At 35.9% G+C, this 20,906-nt stretch overlaps 1 protein-coding gene across 1 annotated transcript in view; it reads right to left on the bottom strand.

The window, feature by feature from the left end:
• LOC110444784 (glypican-5-like) overlaps positions 1-20,906 on the bottom strand; it is a 155,183-nt gene that overhangs the window by 73,585 nt on the left and 60,692 nt on the right. The window contains exon 3 of the mRNA XM_021489148.1: positions 12,858-13,564. Within this exon, the coding sequence (XP_021344823.1) occupies positions 12,858-13,564 (707 nt within the window). The remainder of the gene's footprint in view (positions 1-12,857; positions 13,565-20,906) is intronic.

Below are 20,906 nucleotides of genomic sequence, written 5' to 3'. Positions count from 1 at the left end.
AGGTAAATATATGATGGCCACATATTACAAGCGGAAATCTAATAAGAAATTCAGGCATTAAGTTATGGTCTTTAAGAAGTCAACAATTTCAGTGTAAATTGAATACATTATTTATGATACTGTCTCTTCAGCTTTTCTACGGATTTTGTAAACGATGGTGGGAATTAGTTGTCAGACGGTAAGGAAAATGTCTACGATGTACCTTATATATCAAATCATAAAACTGATGTCATTGTAACATGAATGCCTATGTAACGGAGCATCGTAAGTCTTCAAATAGGGATCCTGGCTAGGGGAGGGTGGGGCATCGTTAGTCAGCGGTCATGGCTAGGGGAGTGTTGGGCATTGTTAGTCATCGAGAGGGTTCAGGGTCATTGCTAGGAGAGGGTGGGTCATCGTTAGTCTTTAAATAGGGGTCATGGTTAGGGGATGGTAGGGCATTGTTAGTCAGCGGTCATGGCTAGGAGAGGGTGGGGCATCGTAAGTCAAGGGTCACGGCTAGGAGAGGGTGGGTCATCGTTAATCAGTGGTCATGGCTAGGGGAGGGTGGGGCATTGTTAGTCAGCGGTCACGGCTAGGGGAGGGTGGGGCATCGTTAGTCATCAAGAGGGTTCAGGGTCATGGCTAGGAGAGGGTTGGGTATCGCTATAGTTATCAAGAGGGTAGAGGGTCATAGTTAGTCAGCGGTCACGGCTAGGGGAGGGTGGGGCATTGTTGGTCAGGAAAGAGATAGGGGTCACAGGTAGAGACTGAGCAGGGGGGGGGGGGGGGGGGGGGGGGGGCATCATTAGTCAATGAGAAGGTAAAGGGGTCTGAGCTTGAATTGGGACATACAAGTCAGTATTGGGAATGGATGGTTACAGATTTGATTTATTTTGTATGTGTATGTACCAGGTAAGTTTACTCATTCACCCCTGAAGACACATTTGAACTCTTTCAATTCAAAGGTTGGAATAGTTCATTATCAAACTTCAGGGGTGAATGAGTTATTGTTGGCCTAAGTGTTGTGACATACAAGTCAGTGGCTGCAGGAGGTATTTCAGGGGGTAAGGGTAGGTTGATGCCACAGCCAGGATCAGGATAGTTAGCACTTAGATGTTACTATCAAGTAGATACCATGATTTTCCTGTTTTGCTGATGACATCATTAACTCAACTTTTATCAATAGAATCAATGTCACTCTCCTTTCTGAAAAAATGAGCAAAGGTAGAAGCTAGGTTCTCTCTTCGTATCTCGTCAATTTTCCTCTTGTCTTCTCGATCTAAACATGTGTTTGATTTAATCTTGATCCTTTTATCTGTCAACAATAGCAAATACATGCAAGGCAATCATTCATAACACTTAGACGAAATCTTTGTCACTTCAAATCTTAACACTTTTGGTGTTACTCCCAAAAACTTGGGACAAAAACTTTGTGGATGGTACATTAGACGGGAGAAATGTGGAGTAAAGATTGAACATAGATTAAGAATCATGTGTTACGTAACTTGGAAACATCATACACTTGGCGATTTCACAGATAAATATCTTCTTCTATTTTTTAAATCGGTGGCATTTTATTGAAAAAGAAAGCGTAAATGTCAGTAAGTTGCGCCACAATCAAATGTTAACACTTTTCAAACTTAATTCTAACACCGAATTCAGAACATTTACGCGGTCTAAGGAGGAATCAATAGTTGGTCCTGTGTTAAACTACTGGCCTTTTACACAGAGAACCTGAGTTCGATTCTCAACACAAGCCTGGAATTTTTTCAGAGATGGTACTCCTATGCAACATAGAACTATCCAGGATATTTCCTTGAATATGACTTAACCCTTTTACCTCTGTAGACCATAATGGACTCATCCATATCAATGCATGGCAGAGTCTATTCAAGTAACATAGAGGTGAAAGGGTTACAGCCATAGGTATTGTATCTCATTGTACTTAAAAGTGTTAAATTAAATAAAATTTCAATAAAATTTGATTTAACAAAAAGTGACAATTTAATAATATTTGATAGAAGATTTACAAATTAACCATAAAAATTACATTAGATTTGATACATTGTTCCCCTGTTGGAATATATAAATCTGAATTTCACGTCGTAGATCAATCTAGATCTCTTTCAATAAACCTTGTACAAACGTTTAAATGCAATTGTGTCTCCTGTAGCGACAACATCTTTCATAGAGGATACGAAAGCAAAGCACTGAAATGATATTTGTTATACCAGGAATGCCACACTTCAAGGATATTTTATAACCCTGACAGAATTGTACACAAATAGGTAATTTACAACCGTAACAATATTTCATATAGTCTGTTTATTTGTCAATGAGAATACGTGAATACCGTGCTAAGTGTTTTTACCTACTCGTTCTGCTCTAGCTGTTGTCTATTGTGAGAATTACTATGGAAGGGGGGGGGGGAGGGGAGGCGGAGAAAGATATAAAGATACCTTATCAATTATGTCCATGTATGCATATTTGATTGTGGATGACACTTTGCAACAGACATCAAACCTAACAGTGATACATTATTTATGTTTGATAAGCCACGTTGTGCTTACTATTTGTGTCTGATCGCTACAGCTGAGTGGTAAATACCAATAACAGTTTAATAGCTAGCCAGTAATACAGTAAAATCTGTCTAAAAGGCCACCCTTATTAACTCATTCACCCCTACATATTTAAACTGGACTTGCCCAGTCTTTGATTTGGTAAGGTTCAAATTTGAGGTTTTTGAAGTAAAACCAATTTTCATGATGTAATACTTACCATAACTTTAGTATGCATATACAATACCTACACCTATCTTTGTAGCCCAAAAACAAAAGATTCAAATATCCCTCCCTCCCTACCGTGACGTAACCCATATCTCGACGACAGAGCCACGGAGTGATCTTCCTTCCTCAAACCCCTTTTATGGAGCCTAAAGGCAGCCGGGATGAGGAGGCAAGGGGAGGAATACAGGGTGGGACTCCAAAAAGTTATGGTAAGTATTACATCATGAAAATAGTTTTTACTTCAAAAACCTCAATTTCATTTCAGTAATAATTACTATAACTTTAGTCTGCGAATTCGTCTTACCGCAGTGGAGGCTTCGAATCCAGGCAGACCAGGCTGACAGAACAATCTCAAGACATGCTCAAGGTAGGGAAAAGGTTCAAGGAACCCCCCTAATAAAGCCCCGAAAGTAATTAAAAAACGGAAAACCTCCCCGTGAAACGAGCAGGTGTATCACCCTGGTGCCTGATAGCATACACTTATTATCATTTAGTCATTTATCTATCTTATACAGTCAGAAATTGGTTACACTTATCATCACTTAGTCATTTATCTGTCGTATACAGTCAGAAGTTGGTTACACTTATTATCACTTAGTCATTTATCTATCTTATACAGTCAGAAGTTGGTTACACTTATCATCACTTATAGTCATTTATCTGTCTTATACAGTCAGAAGTTGGTTACACTTATCATCAATTAGTCATTTATCTGTCGTATACAGTCAGAAGTTGGTTACACTTATCATCACTTAATCATTTATCTGTCTTATACAGTCTGAAGTTGGTTACACTTATCATCACTTAGTCATTTATCTGTCTTATACAGTCAGAAGTTGGTTACACTTAGCATCACTTAATCATTTATCTGTCTTATACAGTCTGAAGTTGGTTAAACCTATCATCACTTAGTCATTTATCTGTCTTATACAGTCAGAAGTCGGTTACACTCATCATCAATTAGTCATTTATCTGTCGTATACAGTCAGAAGTTGGTTACACTTATCATCAATTAGTCATTTATCTGTCGTATACAGTCAGAAGTTGGTTACACTTATTATCACTTAGTCATTTGTCTGTCTTAAACAGTCAGAAGTTGGTTACACTTATTATCACTTAGTCATTTATCTATCTTATACAGTCAGAAGTTGGTTACACTTATTATCTCTTAGTCATTTATCTATCTTATACAGTCAGAAGTTGGTTACACTTATCATCCCTTAGTCATTTATCTGTCTTATACAGTCAGAAGTTGGTTACGCTTATCATCACTTAGTCATTTATCTGTCTTATACAGTCTGAAGTTGGTTACACTTATTATCACTTAGTCATTTATCTATCTTATGCAGTCAGAAGTTGGTTACACTTATCATCACTTATAGTCATTTACCTGTCTTATACAGTCAGAAGTTGGTTACACTTATCATCCCTTAGTCATTTATCTGTCTTATACAGTCAGAAGCTGGTTACACTTATTATCACTTAGTCATTTGTCTGTCTTAAACAGTCAGAAGTTGGTTACACTTATTATCACTTAGTCATTTGTCTGGCTTATACAGTCAGAAGTTGGTTACACTTATTATCTCTTAGTCATTTATCTGTCTTATACAGTCTGAAGTTGGTTACACTTATTATCACTTAGTCATTTGTCTGTCTTATACAGTCTGAAGTTGGTTACACTTATTATCACTTAGTCATTTATTTGTCTTATACAGTCAGAAGTTGGTGACACTTATTACCATTAGTCATTTGTCTGTCTTATACAGTCAGAAGTTGGCTGCACTTATCATCACTTAGTCATTTATTTGTCTTATACAGTCTGAAGTTGGTTACCCTTATTATCACTTAGTCATTTGTCTGGCTTATACAGTCAGAAGTTGGTTACACTGATCATCACTTAGTCATTTATCTATCTTTTACAGTTTGTAGTTTGTTACACTTATTATCACTTAGACATTTGTCTGTCTTATACAGTCAGAAGTTGGCTGCACTTATCATCACTTAGTCATTTATTTGTCTTATACAGTCTGAAGTTGGTTACCCTTATTATCACTTAGTCATTTGTCTGTCTTATACAGTCAGAAGTTGGCTACACTTATCATCACTTAGTCATTTGTCTGTCTTATACAGTTTAATTTCAGACTCGAAAATCTGCATTATGAGTATTTCAGCACTAAGGAAGGTGACAAATTAAAAAGGGAGTAATATTGAAGTTTTACTGCTGTGTCTGATTTTTATCTACCTTTATGACACAATCTAAGATTGATTACTTTGTTAGTTCATCCTTTGTTGTCTCTGTAACCCCTGGGGATAGGGAAGGAATGATAGCTCGAGGAGGAGAGGAGAGTTTAGAGAAAGGAAGACAAGGGAAAGGAAGAAGAGGGAGGGAGGGAGGGAGGGAGGGAATGATAGCTCGAGGAGGAGAGGAGAGTCTGGAGAAAGGAAGACCAGGGAAAGGAAGAAGAGGGAGGGAGGGAGGGAGGGAGGGAATGATAGCTCGAGGAGGAAAGGATAGTCTGGAGAAAGGAAGACATGGGAAAGGAAGAAGACGGAGGGAGGGAGGGAAGGAATGATAGCTCGAGGAGAAGAGGAGAGTCTGGAGAAAAGAAGACCAGGGAAAGGAAGAAGAGGGAAGGAGGGAGGGGGAAAGGATGGAGGGAGAGAGGGAAGGAATGATAGCTTGAGGAGAAGATTGGAGGAGTCTGGACAAAGGAAGATCAGGGAAAGGAAGAAGAGTTGGTCTGGAAAGGAAGGAAGGAAGTAGAAGAGGAATAGAGAAGGGCTGGGGGTGGGGAGATAAAGGGGAGGGAAAAGCAGTAGGGGTGGGGATGGGGAGGAGATTTGTAGATTGAGCTAGTTTCTGTGTTACCACAGCACACAACCTGTCCATCAAGGATGCCTGATGTAATTAAAATGATGGCCGTAAATGATATGAAGGAAACAAGCCACCTTCATTTTACAGCAATAATTAAACAAAGCTTATCCCATCCCTTCAATCAATCAGATTGTTCACTCATGCGTGGCCTGAATTGACTTTCGATATTGTCTCTACCTAACGATGTGTCTCACATACAGGTAAATCAAGCACCTGTCCACTTTAGCTTTATCAATATTTTTCTTCTTGGCAGGTAAATCATATCACGCAGGAAGAATCCTTTAACTCATTCACCTCGTAAGATGCATTTGAACTCTTCCAATTCAAAGACTGGAATAGTTCATTATAAAATTTCAGGGGTAAACGAGTTTCAACAGCTTCGTCAGAAACAACACATCATCCATGAGTGGTTCATTAAACACATCATCGGCAATTAAACATAGAAATGACACATTTCAAAACCCATCGAGAACATTCCTTTTCTATATTTCCACATGAAATTGTTTAGATATTTCCATAGTTTTCTATCCATGATGTTAATTGAAAGAGTTTTGCTTCATATGCTAAATTACTGCCATTATTTATAAGCAATCACAGATATTTCTATGAGCAATGTTAAGTTATGCCAATTATTTTTGTAGACTAAGAAATTCTCCTTTATCATACAGAACTAATCACATCTGAATGACGTTCTTCATGCATATTTTCAAAACATCCTAAATTATTTAATGTTTCATCATTTGAATTTCTTTTATGCATTACAACTTATTCTAACCATCGAATTAAAAATTTATTGCAGTAATCATTGTGCATCAAAACTGTCAGACACTTACAGCACTCAGACATATTGATCTGGCATTCGACAGTAGTATTGATGTTTGGCAAATTACATTTTTTTTTTTATTAATTATGCAAATACAACAGTTTGTTGTCAAATACACACTTATACCAATAATGATTTATTCATACACATTCTGTTAATTCCTGTCAGAAACTTAATTACTTACAATAAACTATATATATAACTATGTACCCGATAAACTCGCCGCACCTAAGGACATTACCAAAGTCATTTTCTCCATAACCACAGGTTTTTTCTCCAAAATCAACCATATAAACTTTCCATTTATTGATGAGTAATGCATATGATTAATTTTAACATGTGGAAACAATTCTACAGCAGTTTGAGGTTTTCTTTAGGTTACAAGCCTATCCTGTTTCCTCAACATCACCAAGTTTTACATGGTTCAATGCAAAAAACACTTTTTATAGGCCCAAATACATAATGGAAAAAGCGGGAAACATATAATCTTTCTTTGGCCTTAAGAACCCTTACCCAACAAAACACTAGAGATCTCCATTGTAGTTTTTTTTTATACAAACAGTAAACTCCCCTTAATTTCACTTATGATATAACAGGTGTCGAACTGGGCTATGTTGGTTTGAGTGACAGTGTAATGGTCAGTGGTCCAGAGTTCAAATCCTGGTCTGGCCGCGTTGGATTTTTAAACTCACTTTTTGTTTATTCTCTTATTTATTTCATCTCTATTATTTTCATGATTTTTTTGCAAGAACTGTTGTTATTCTAGAAAACTTTACAATAAGTTATTGTCATGCCAGAAAAAAAAGGTTTCCAATGCATAATTAAGGTATTTGACTATTACAGCACAGGGATTCTTAAAAATTAGACTACGGCACAGGGATCCTTAAAAACTAGACTATGGTACATGGATCCTTAAAAACTAGACTATGGTACAGGGATCCTTAAAAACTAGACTTTGTTATAGGGATCCTTAAAAACTTGACTATGGTACAGGGATCCTTAAAAACTAGACTATGGTACAAGGATCCTTAAAAATAAGAATATGGTACATGACAAAAGAATTTGATTGGTGCGAGTGTCCGGAGCGAGCGTAACTGCTGACCGTCCATTAGGACCGCTCAAGCTCTAGTTGTGTGGAAGATTGTAACCAGTTTCTCATTTCTCCAGTCACTGTACTAACGACTCTTAATTGGACAAAACCAAAATGGTTCCAAGCTTTAGGTTAACATGAGGTCAAATCTAGATCTTTCCTAAGTTTGCCATGCTATAATATTGACTGTGTTAATCACATATTGTGTTATATTGTAACACCAAACGAAAAAAATTCACATGCATTGATAACAGTAAGCCTACATTAGTCTGTCTTAACACATTTCAGATTTGTATCGACAGCTCAAGCTTATAAAACAAGGAATGATTTAAAGAATGAGGCCTGCTTTAAAATTTAACTTCAAAAATTTTATAAAAAATATATACTATCAATTTTGGTTTACATTATGGATTTTTAAACAAACAAGTAACCTTTCCGCACCCAAAACCAGACATTAGACATGGTCCAAACTTTCATAAAACTTCTGATCAAGTCAAGGAAATGAATCCCATTTTTTTTATATATTTTTTTTATCATAATGATGTTTTTCCGCATAAACCTTGATCTCTTTTCCCCCGCAAAAACACCAAACCTTAAGTTTTATAGATATTCTTCAAAGATGAGGAGCCACTAAATACGGGATGAGTAATTTTATTTTGTGATTAAACAAAAACTTTCTTTGTGTGTGCAAAGCCTGTCCATAAACCAAGAGACCAGTATGATCAAGGCAGCCGTATGACATAATCTGGGTACAAGTTGTCCATTTTTTATCGAAACTTGCTGAAATATTTAGCTGCGATCCGTCAACAATGGATATCATATGACTCTCTTGGTGGCTTTTAAGTCAAAATTGAAAACTATTTTATGGCCAACGTGATGTTGAAACAAAGACATAAAATTCTAATCATTCTTTCAACAGAGTAGACCATATCTGAGACGCCACCATATCATATGCTGTTTGTTTCTTCAAAAATTCAATTTCATTTTCGGAGATGATGATTTGGAAAGAAAACTGAAATTTTTTAAATGCAATTTATTGACAATAAGTACAATGAGTTTAACGTTTTTTTTCAAATCGTGTACATTTTATAACATACTCTCTTTTGATAAAAGTTCAATCGAAAGATTAAAACATGGTGTCACAGTCTGCATTACAATGAAATTACTTCCGATCGTCACTTCCAAATTTGGGTAGATCTCGTAGCAGATCAATTGGCCAGCTCATGTTTCCTGACAATGTAACAATTTGATCCTTGACAACCTACCTATCTTCCATACCTTCAAAACACTTGGGTGACTAGGACACAACATATATCGAACTGGATGGAAAAGTATGTTCGGTATTTCAAAATAAACACGGCTATTTGCACAATGGCACTGAAAAATCTTGTTCAAATATTTGCCATCATACCCCAGTTTTAACATCCTTTTAAACTCTGAGCGTCTGGGTGAGGAATCGCTATTCAATAGCAATCAATATCGCATCAGACTTGGCTGGATTTAAACTTTTTATGAAAATTGTCTTGTAAGAAAAAAAATTAAAAGGAAAAGAAATCTAATATTACCTTAGTTCTTATGCAAACATCGGACAATAGGGAACAGTTCTGTCCAGTATGTAATTAACACCACACATTCCACAGCTAGCGTAAATTACCAAAATGTTTGATGTCCGTAAATCCTAAATTTCTGACTATATATATATATATCTACAATTTTAATGAGTTATTTTCTAATTACTAATCACTTGTATTTGGGAGAAGATTTATAGGTGTAGTCTGATTCAATTTTATTCGTATATATCACTTATTCAATATAACTTGTTGTAAAATCTACCACACATGTCTGAATCAAATTGCACTAATTCTTGTTGCATTGAAATGAAAAAAAAATCAATCTTTGACAATTTCAACTGATAATGGATCATTTTAGACAAAACATTTTACAAATTGAGTCAGGAAACGATTACAGCGTGCTATACTTGGGAAAATATTTTTTATTTCTAGACACATTTTGGCAAATATAACATCTAGTTTTGATTTTAGAAAAAAAATTGAAACAAATTTTAACCATAATTGCAAATATTATTAAAACATATAACAAAAGCCTTACAAGAATATTACAAATTCTAGCAGCACTTCTGACAACTTCACAATTCTATGCCATCCTTTAGATAGCCATTTATTTATCCTTTTGAAATTAAGTCAGTTAGAAATATAGCTATAAACATAAATTGGCAAAAAATTACAAACACTTATAAAATTTTAGATCTATGCCTTATTTTGAAATGCAAATTAATGCAAATTACTGACAATTTGGTTCGAAATGGCTGCCGACATTTATTGGTATTTACCAGAAAGAATCCACTTTCAATGACCTTTCTGTCTAAATAGCTACCCCACGTCAGTCCGCTGACTTTGGAAACTGAATGTATAAACATTATACCTCGGACAAATACTGCTTTAACTTATTATAGGGTAGCTTGTCGTATTCAAATAAATGTTTAAATACAACTATTTCATTTCAATCAACCTGTTCAATATGGATGGTACAACAGAGAACAGTCCACATATATATATATCAGAATACAATATAACTCAGACAGATCTATTTCAAGTATATTTAGTCTGTAATCTTTTGTACAACAAAAGGGCTTCTGTTTAGGTTTTTAAACATTTTTTTTTTCTTTTCTGTAAATTTTCTATTAACATTTTTTAATAATTTGTTCTTTTTGGAAACTTTCTGTTTAGATATTTTAATAGTATTTTTTTCTTTTTTTGAAATTTAACCTTCATCTCAGTAATGTATAGAATTATATATACATGCACCTAGAAATACACTTAAAATAACAGTTAATCATTTAAAATATGTTACAGTTAATAAACTCATCCTTCAGGGATGGTGAATGAGTTAAATTCACCCCTGATATGGATATACAATGTACATACAAGCTATGTACTATATAACATTGCTAGTAACCTGTCATTTTTAAATTTAAAGGCTTTCAAACTGACCCTACAGTTTTCCTGTTGACTCGAAAGCGTTTGATCACAAGTCATATTGTAAAAAAAATATTTAAATACCTGAATAGGAGTTTTTTTTCATACAAATACAGAAAACAGAGGAATTTTATCTCAAATCTCATATTTGAACATATCAGTATATACAGTACAGTATGTATCTGCACATTTCATATTTTGTTGTGATATCGAGCTGTTAACAGTTTTTAAAAAATACTTCCAGAATTCATTTCCATGGGTTTATTCAAGTTATGGGTTTTTTCAGATACAGTAGAATGTAATTATGTCTAAGTCTTCAAGAAATTATACAAAAAAAAACTATTGAAGATAAACATGGAAATTGACATATTTCATTTAACTCATTCACCCCTGAAATTTCATAATGATCTATACCAACCTTTGAATTGGAGGAGTTCAAATGTGTCTTCAGGGGTGAATGAGTTAAATTAAACCGAAATAAAAGTCTTAATACCAGAAAACGACTAACAAGTGAAATAATTTGACTTAAAGATTCAGTAATAGCATCCCTATGTTAGTGAACCTGTAGTTAAGTTATATAACCTTTAAAAGCTTCCATACTTTTAGACATAGTGTCTGAGTAGGCAATACTTGAGGCTTCGGCCTTATTGATCTACCTGTACAGGTAAAATAGTGAGGCATTAAAGACTTACATACCTACATCCTCAAGGTCTGTGTCTATACAGGTAGGCTTACTTAAAGTAGAAGGTCAAGGTCAAAGCTTCACAAAAATGTAGGTGGTCATTGGGAATATTCCTTTTTTCTTTTTGTCTGCATTTTTTACCACAATACACACCAATATGACTCTTCAAAGGTCAAAGATGAACACACACAGGTCACCAAAGGTCGAATTTAATTTTATTTACTTTGTTTTCATGAAAGAGAAACAAACTCAAAATGTCTCAAGTCATTAAAAACATAGGTAACTAATCAACTGCAAGCTCATATATCAATAAGCTTTAAGGTCAATATGAGGTCATAAAGGTCAATCTAAGGTTAATGAGGTAAATCAGATAACACTTAGGTAAATAAAGTTCAATCAGATATAATTTAGGTCAATCAGAGGTTGTAAAGGTCAATTGAAGTCATAAAGGTCAATTAGATAACACTAAGGTCAATAAGTTCAATAAGATATGATTAAGGTCAATCAGAGGTCATAAAGGTCAATCAGATAAATTTAACATTATTAAGTTCAGTCAGATATGATTCTGGTCAATCAGAGGTCATAATGGTCAACCAAAGGTCATCAAGGTCACTTACAAAATTAGCATTATATATATATATATAATTGTTCTACATAACACGGTTATAACATTAGTATGTGCCAAAATAAAAAGTCAATACTAAAAGGCTAAGATCAACAATGAAAATTCAGCTAAGTCATTCCTAAAACTTCTGTGCTCATGAGTAAATGTGATATTAGTTGTGAGGTTCTCAAACATTGAAAAATCTACATCAGATTATATAACAGTGAAGCCTCACGGTGACTATAGACTTTCTGTAAGATTATATGTGACTACGACTCAGTGGCGCAGACTGTGACAAAGCATCAGTCTCAAGGTCATGTGTCAAGGTCAAAGTCTGTCTAAGTGTGAAAAAGTCATGTGTATGCATATATAGTGTTGTGTGCCTGATCTTCAGTATCAGTCACACAACACAGAAGATATCTAGGGTCCCAGTATAGATTATCTAATCAACAATATCGCCTGTCTCTCATGTAGGTCTTTTAATTAAATACCAGTTATCCATTTCTTATGGGAGGGTTGGGAAATAAAATGTCTGGGTATCCACGGTATGTACCCAAATCAGGATAGACCGACCCAAGTATATACATAATACATTAGTCCCGAAGTCCACACTTACAGCCAATCACCCATCGTACCATTATTATGCAAGCTGCAGTGTAGGGTTATAATTGTATGCCTCCAAATGAAATGTCTGTGATGTGGCAAGGCCACCACATAATACTGTAGTTAATGGGATCAACTTTATGTCCCTAACACTCCAGTAAAACATTTACACTCACATATATCAGTTCCCAGTCCAATCCATCCCATAATGATCACCGTAAATCAGTTACATGATATAGCCAATGAAATTCCCTGTTACTTAAAAATCTAACAAGGCTATATTGCAATGCAATGCATACAAATTAATTGGGCAAGAAAAAATCTTCCAAAGATTGAATTCTGAAAAAGAATGTAAAAGAAATGAAACAAATATTCTATAAAATAAAGGGGGAGATAACTGAACAGATTGTACTCACATTTCTGTCATATAGGTCTTCACTCTCCAAAGCATGCATGACAGCTGCATCAATGTTGCGATCGACACCATTCAGAATTTTTTCGATGTCATTTGTCTGACTCATGCCACCCTCCAATCGAACGCCTCGTCTGATAAGCCCCTCCCATTCTGGGGTAAGGGTAGACAACTGCGCTAAACACCCTCGCATGACATTGAGACAAAACCCGCGACACGGTTTTGCCTCCACGTAACTTTCACAGTGGGAACAGTACTGTAGATGGGTCATCTGATCCTTGCATTTCCCGTTGATGGTCAGGTGATCGGTGGTGTTGATTGCCTCCACGATAAGCGACAGGACTTCCACGTAGGACTTTGCTACATTTAGAGCCTTACTTAACTTGTAAGAAATCGTGGACGGCAGAACGCCGAAGGGTGACGGTGATATTTCCTGACGTTTGTGTCTAAGGCAATTGTGGTGTTCCTGTGAAAGAACCGTCACTGTTCCATCGTTCAGCGTGTTTTTGTAAACTGCTGGGAATATTTTGTCAAAAAACACGGCGACACCGCCGCGCAATGTCATGTGTTTCTTGTGTTTTAGGTACTGTCGGATTTCACCGTAGAACTCTTGAACTATTGCTTGGTGCTCGACCCGCGGAATATTGTAGATGTCTGTCAGGATACGTATCGTACTGTTCTCTGACATCTGCACTAAATTTGCTATTCGCTCTGAAAAATATGAAATAATGTTGAAGTAAGTTACAGGTTATGTGAATTTGCGTAACAATAAAATAATAATTAAAACAAGAGGCCCATGGGCCTTAACGGTCACCTGATATATTTATACAGAGAGTTGATTTTGTTTTTAACATGAACAGAAATATTATTCAAAGTGACAAAAAACAATAAAACCACCTTACTCAATATCTAGCATACAGATTTCAGACTAAAAAGGATTTGAAACTAGCACCTACAGCCCTTGGGGGTAGGGCTGGCTCAAAATTTTCAAAGTATCAAACTGTCAATTCAAGGTTATAATTCCAGTGGGGAAAAAAACGGAATACAATATTTGAAATTATTAAATTAGAACCAATTGGCTACAAGAGATAATGACTTTATATCTACATTATTTGAAATGAAATCAAGACAAATCATATGTGTACTTATTTTCACCCCAATATGCATGAAGTCACTTTAGACAAGTTTCCACAAGAGAGATGGTCACTATAGACAGGTGATCACAAGTTATGTGGTCAATATAGACTACTATATACTTCTGTAGTGATTGGACAAATTCAGTCACATGACCCAATATCATATTCTAGCGTTTGACTGGCAGGTTATTTTTTAGATAAATTGGGATAAAAGTGTCATGGAGTTTTTCAACTTCTTATTGTTAAAAATAAAATTTTGTTTTTATAAAAGAGTATCAGGTCAATTTGGTGAAATTGGGGCCCCACTAAACTCTCTACGCCTTTGTGGCCTGACCTAAATTAAAGTCAGGTCACCTTAAATAGCTGGTATCACGGGTCTTCATTTCACAATATTGACCGACACCGGACTAATTAATTGAATTGTAAGTCACAAGAGATGAAGTCAATACAGATCTAACAGATGTTTCCTTTGTACAAATCTAGGTAAATAACTTAACGCAAAAACTGACTCGCTTCAAGGTAATCTTCCATTGTTTCTTTAGAATTGTAGACTGATTTTACAGCTGACGCTGATGCACTGGTATCTATGTTCATTTAAATCTATTTCGTTCATTTTCATTTTTATATGCCTAATAGGAAAAATAAAAACATATCCCAATTAAAATATTTAAAACTTTAACCTTACACATATTAGGCATGGACAATTTTAATGTCGAAACCCATATCAATTAAAAGACAAGAGATTTTAAAGCCTTTCAAAAATAATTTGCTCCAGGGAAATTGAAGTGGGCAGATAATAGAAATAATACCTATATATTGTATTAGAAGAAATGGCGTGCCATGGTTACGCCCCCTACAATCATAAATTACCTTTTCGTTTAACAAAACATTGTAATTAGCATTCTTTGGGCCTATACCATTTCAGTGGAAGTAATTTCGTCAAGTGTAGTTCAGATGTAATTTGGGGGGTTTCTTTTGCTAAGGTACTTTTCGGCATTACATGCCTGATAAACATCTCGTAGATAAAGGACTTATTTTACCCGCAGAACTGTCTACGCTCATGCAGCTCTGATCTAAACACATTTTCTGTACACAGTTCTTAGGTATATGTCCTGTTTCAAAAACCTATTCAATTTTATTTAACGCATCTTTGACTTCAAACAACACATCCTCACAAGTTTGGAAGTTGGCCATTTTTTGGGGGGAACATTTTACAAGCCTGCACTCCGACCGGACAATTATCATTTACCAGAAGCTATCCATGCAATATCTTTCTGGCATGCTGGGTATATCAGAAATGACGCGGCACAAAGAACGAACGGAGATGACCTTGTAGTCTTTGTGACGCGTGAATCCGTACAGATATTGTCAATAACTTTACACCAAACTGGAATCAGAATTATGCAACAATGCGTCTAAACTGAGGCAGAAATTCTTAACCAATTGCGCAGCAATAAAATAAAAATGATAAAATAAAAAAACACTATGGTATGCACAGATTAACTCAAAATACATAAGACATGTCACTGTGCTGCTGTACACATGTACACTATTCAGTTCTTTGAGGCGTGATACCACACAGCGGAAGAGATCATGATAAGTCGTTTGGAGGGAGATATACAGATCTATGAACATTGCCTTTGTCTATTTTTATACCTTGAAATTCAATATTTTTTAGTTTTTGTTTTCCAGCTTTTGTAACAATGCGGATTGTGTTATTATATTAATGAGCCCATCACTGCTTCAAAAGTTTGAAGCAAAACTGTTCTACTTCAAATCACCTACAAGTTTATTACCAGTGGTAAAACATTTAAACATTTTCTTGATGAAATTTTTTTGGCTTCGATGTAACATTCCTGATAGGATACACATTTTCAAAGCTTATGAGGTAAGATTAAAAACAAAATCACTTGATAATTACAGCAAGGTTACATCACCGGCTGGTCCCAAAGGTTTGCAACAAATCACGACAATCTACCTCAACACTTGTTCTCTATGGACAATACATTTATCACAAACTTTAATGTGACCCTGGTCTGACTTGATGTTACATGCAATCAAATTTTGCTTGAGAGAAATGTATCAGTGGGAAATGGGAAAAAATACATTGACCCTTTTTTCACGAGACTCCTTGCACATTTCAAATGAAAATGTCTGGGCCGGTGTGAATTAAAGAAATACCAGATCAGCTCTACATGTTAGATACGGCAATGTTTTAATCAAACCTTTCCTCTCTTTTGTCGCCGACATTTAGACCCTTGTACACTCACGATCTGACGCAGAAATAGGAGTCAATTACAGGCCCTAATCCAATCATTTTATCATCTATATTCTATTGAACAAATTTTCAGCATCTTACTTTTTTTTCCAATCGCAATCTGAATTGACATGCTTTTAATGAAAACATTTTATTTTTTTATTTTGTTATCATTGTGTTCTGTCCCAGACATTCCATGCAAAATTGTTAGTTTCAAGGTCAAACTTTGAAACAGACATTGATATAACAGTCCCCGATGTCAATAGTTGTTGTAAATGACAATAAATTGTTGCTAGGATGAGGTACACTGGATTGGCAGGGAAAGATGGACAATGTGTGTCGGGGTGAGAGGTGAGAGGTGAGGGGGAGGGGGGAGGGGGTTGTCATTAGAAACCACAAAGAAGTCTGAAGCTCTATGAAGTATCAAAAGACATATTCTAGAGAGGTAAAGGGGATTGTTTGAGAGAATGACAAACTGGGTTAGGAGGAAAGGATGGGGTGGGTGGAGGGCTGAGGAGTTAGGGGGCTAGTTTATCTGAAACAGGTTAAGTAAACAATTGACACATAGAAATTATTGACTTAAAAAAATGTCTGACTGTCCACAATATCATATAATTTCCTCATCTTACATATTTACCCCAGAGCTAACATTACTCATATTTCTGCTTTTTCTAAACCTTGTCAGCCAATCTGATCCTTATCATAACAAAATTACTATAGAATCTTTCCACTTCTAAAACTATATATATATATATTCATATTTGTATCAAATTTTGATGGCTATTTTCTATGCTTGGTATATATGTGTTTACAAGTTCAGCCATCAATCTCTTGTCACTGCAGACAAAGTGATTATTGTTATTTTATAATGGCTCACAACTATCTTCAACGAGTAGACAATGTTTATCATTCATTACACAAAAACACACCGATACAACTCCCGATAGCTACCGTTCATCCTGCTCATCTGTAGTTGTCTCCACTTTGTTTGTTTTCATACCACCAGGATCTGACATGTTTTACATGGCGGACAATATGTTAGATGTTATCAAAAATGAACAGCTCTCCAGTCTTTGATCATCGGTAAGCTAACAGCTATAATTTAACATTCAAACATGACCTTTTTTGACCCAGAGGGAGATAGGATCAGGATGATAGGGAAACAGAGTAAGGGGTAATCAACTGTGACCTCCCCTCTCACACACGGTTTACAGCGGTTTACAGCACTGGCTAGCAATGACCCTCCTACTCCTGTCGGGGGGGGGGGGGGGGGGGGGGGGGGAGCTTTGCTCACTCCCTCGCATATAAAAATGATGTCACACAGGAAATGACATGTGATTGACCGTTAAATGCACTTCCTAAAGCTATCACCCAAACAATTTGTAACTGAATCAAAACAAATTTTGTTTTCAAAAGATTTTTGCTACCTCCTAAAACATCACAATGACGTTTGAAATTCACTCTCCGCGACAGGCCGACACAAAAATTGTTCAAAACTAGATTGTAATTGACGTCCCGAAAATGTCACAGAACATATTCTGTTTCACCTCATTTCTGCTATTGAAAATAAACAAGAGGCCCAATGGGACTGAATCGCTCACCTGGTATTAATCTCACACTTGTAATCTTAGAAGTGGACTAAAATACAGCTACAGGCAGAATATCAGTGTTTGATTCATAAGAACCTATTAAAAGATTTAAACATATGACGCCTGTGACCTTGAATGTCGAACAAGGACATTAGGTTGAACAGAATTTAAAGTCTTCCAACCCAGCATGCTTTTGGCAAAATATCATAACCCTGGACCTGTTGGTTATACAGAACAAGTCATTTAAAGATTTANGTTTAAAGGTTTTAAACATATTTGACCCCTGTGACCTTGAATATATGTAAAGGTCATTCATTTGAACAAACTTGATAGCCCTTTATCCCAGCATGTTACTGGCCAAATATCATTATCCTAGGCCTCTTGGTTATTCAGAAGAAGTTGTACATATATAAAAGTTTGAACATATTTGACCCCTGTGACCTTGAATATAAGTCAAGGTCATTCATTTGAACAAACTTGGTATAACTTCATCCCAGCATGCTACTGGCCAAATATCATTATCCTAAGCCTCTTGGTTATTCAGAAGAAGTTGTTTAAAGGTTTTAAACATATTTGACCCCTGTGACCTTGAATATGCATATAGCCCTTCATCACAGCATGTTACTGGTTAAATAGCATCATCCTAGGCCTCTAAGTGAGCTTATGCCATGGTGCAGCTTCCGGCGTCAATAATACATATGGATTCTGACCCGAAGAAGGCCACTCGTCCAAGGAAATCCACGTAATCAATTACTTATTGTGAAGCCTCTCCGATACTAGCCCTGCTATCAAGAGCCTCCGCGATACTAACATCACAATCAAAGCCCGTCCGATACTAACACTGCAATCAAATTATAGCCTTTCTGATACTAACACTACAATCAAGGCCAGATACAAACGCTGGAAAGACTTGATTAGCAATGTAAGGTTGGTCACTCCTGCTGGTAAGACCAAAACATTGATCTTGATCAAAGTGACTGTTTGAAAATTTTCCAATGAAATGGGTGATTTCGTTTTCAAACCAACTTGCTATGATTTGAGGGTATTAAGACTGTAAACTGGGAAATTTTTCGCTGCACTTTAATTTTTGCCTTTTGCGCCCTCCGTAATGAGGACGAATTTATCAATACAGTAAACACTAGTAAACAACATAATAGGCATAGTAATTAAATGTGAATGTGAAATTAACACAGGGGGAATATGGATTTTTCTGGTTAAGAGCGCAAATTTGACTTAGAAAAAAAAATCTCCCTCATATACAGTAGTTATACGTATATGTTTTATAATTTTATGAAAATTTTCAAATCTTCACCTCATTTCTGCGTTCGAATTTCTAGAACATTTACATCCTGATTGGAACGGGAATGATATATGTTTTACAGCAGTCGTCTCCAGTCCACATGTCTATAGCGATTTGTGGGAAGACAGCATTGATAGGCAAGCCTGGATAATCAAAGTTCTTCAGTACATGTGTGTTTGATTATCAATTCAATTACACTGTAATAATACAAATGTACCGATACAGGTCTCATTACCTAGGCCCAACACACAGCAAGATTTGTTTCTGGTTTTATTCCCCCATATTGATATAACTGTATGTCACTGTAGTCTGGTTTTATTCCCCCCGTATTGATATTACTGTATGTCACTGTAGTCAGGTTTTATTCCCCTGTATTGATACAACTGTATGTCACTGTAGTCTGGTTTTATTCCCCCTTATTGATATAACTGTATGTCCCTGTAGTCTGGTTTTATTCCCTATAACTGTATGTCACTGTAGTCTGTTTTTATTCCCCCTTATTTATATAACTGTATGTCACTATAGTCTAGTTTTATTCCCCCATTATTGATATAACTGTATGTAACTGTGGTCTGGTTTTATCCCCATATATTGATATAACTGTATGTAACTGTGGTCTGGTTTTATCCCCATATATTGATATAACTGTATGTCACTGTAGTCTGGTTTTATTCCCCCATACTGATATAACTGAATGTCACTATAGTCTGGTTTTATTCCCCCGTATTGATATAACTGTATGTCACTGTGGTCTGGTTTTATCCCCATGTATTGATATAACTGTATGTCACTAAAGTCTGGTTTTATTCCCCCGTATTGATATAACTGTATGTCACTGTAGTCTGGTTTTATTCCCCCGTATTGATATAACTGAATGTCACTATAGTCTGGTTTTATACCCCCGTATTGATATAACTGTATGTCACTGTGGTCTGGTTTTATCCCCATGTATTGATATAACTGGATGTCACTAAAGTCTGGTTTTATTCCCCCGTATTGATATAACTGATATAACTGTATGTCACTAAAGTCTGGTTTTATTCCCCCGTGTTGATATAACTGTATGTCACTGTAGTCTGGTTTTATTCCCCCCGTATGGATTTAACTGTATGTCACTATAGTCTGGTTTTATTCCCCCGTTTTGATATAACTGTATGTCACTTTAGTCTGGTTTTATTCCCCCGTATTGATACAACTGTATGTCACTTTAGTCTGGTTTTATTCCCCCGTATTGATACAACTGTACGTCACTGTAGTCTGGTTTTATTCCCCCGTATTGATATAACTGATATAACTGTATGTCACTAAAGTCTGGTTTTATTCCCCCGTATTGATATAACTGATATAACTGTATGTCACTAAAGTCTGGTTTTATTCCCCCGTGTTGATATAACTGTATGTCACTGTAGTCTGGTTTTATTAACCCCGTATTGATACAACTGTATGTCACTGTAGTCTGGTTTTATTCCCCCCGTATGGATATAACTGTATGTCACTATAGTCTGGTTTTATTCCCCCGTATTAATACAACTGTATGTCACTGTAGTCTGGTTTTATTCCCCCCGTATGGATTTAACTGTATGTCACTATAGTCTGGTTTTATTCCCCCGTATTGATATAACTGTATGTCACTGCAGTCTGGTTTTATTCCCCCGTATTGATATAACTGTATGTCACTGCAGTCTGGTTTTATTCCCCTGTATTGATATAACTGTATGTCACTATAGTCTGGTTTTATTCCCCCCGTATTGATACAACTGTATGTCACTGC

Source organism: Mizuhopecten yessoensis, unplaced genomic scaffold, assembly GCF_002113885.1.
Source record: "Mizuhopecten yessoensis strain PY_sf001 unplaced genomic scaffold, ASM211388v2 scaffold2065, whole genome shotgun sequence".
Taxonomy (NCBI): domain Eukaryota; kingdom Metazoa; phylum Mollusca; class Bivalvia; order Pectinida; family Pectinidae; genus Mizuhopecten; species Mizuhopecten yessoensis.
The sequence above is the reverse complement of the archived record's forward strand: the minus strand, read 5'-3'. Positions and strand labels throughout refer to the sequence as shown.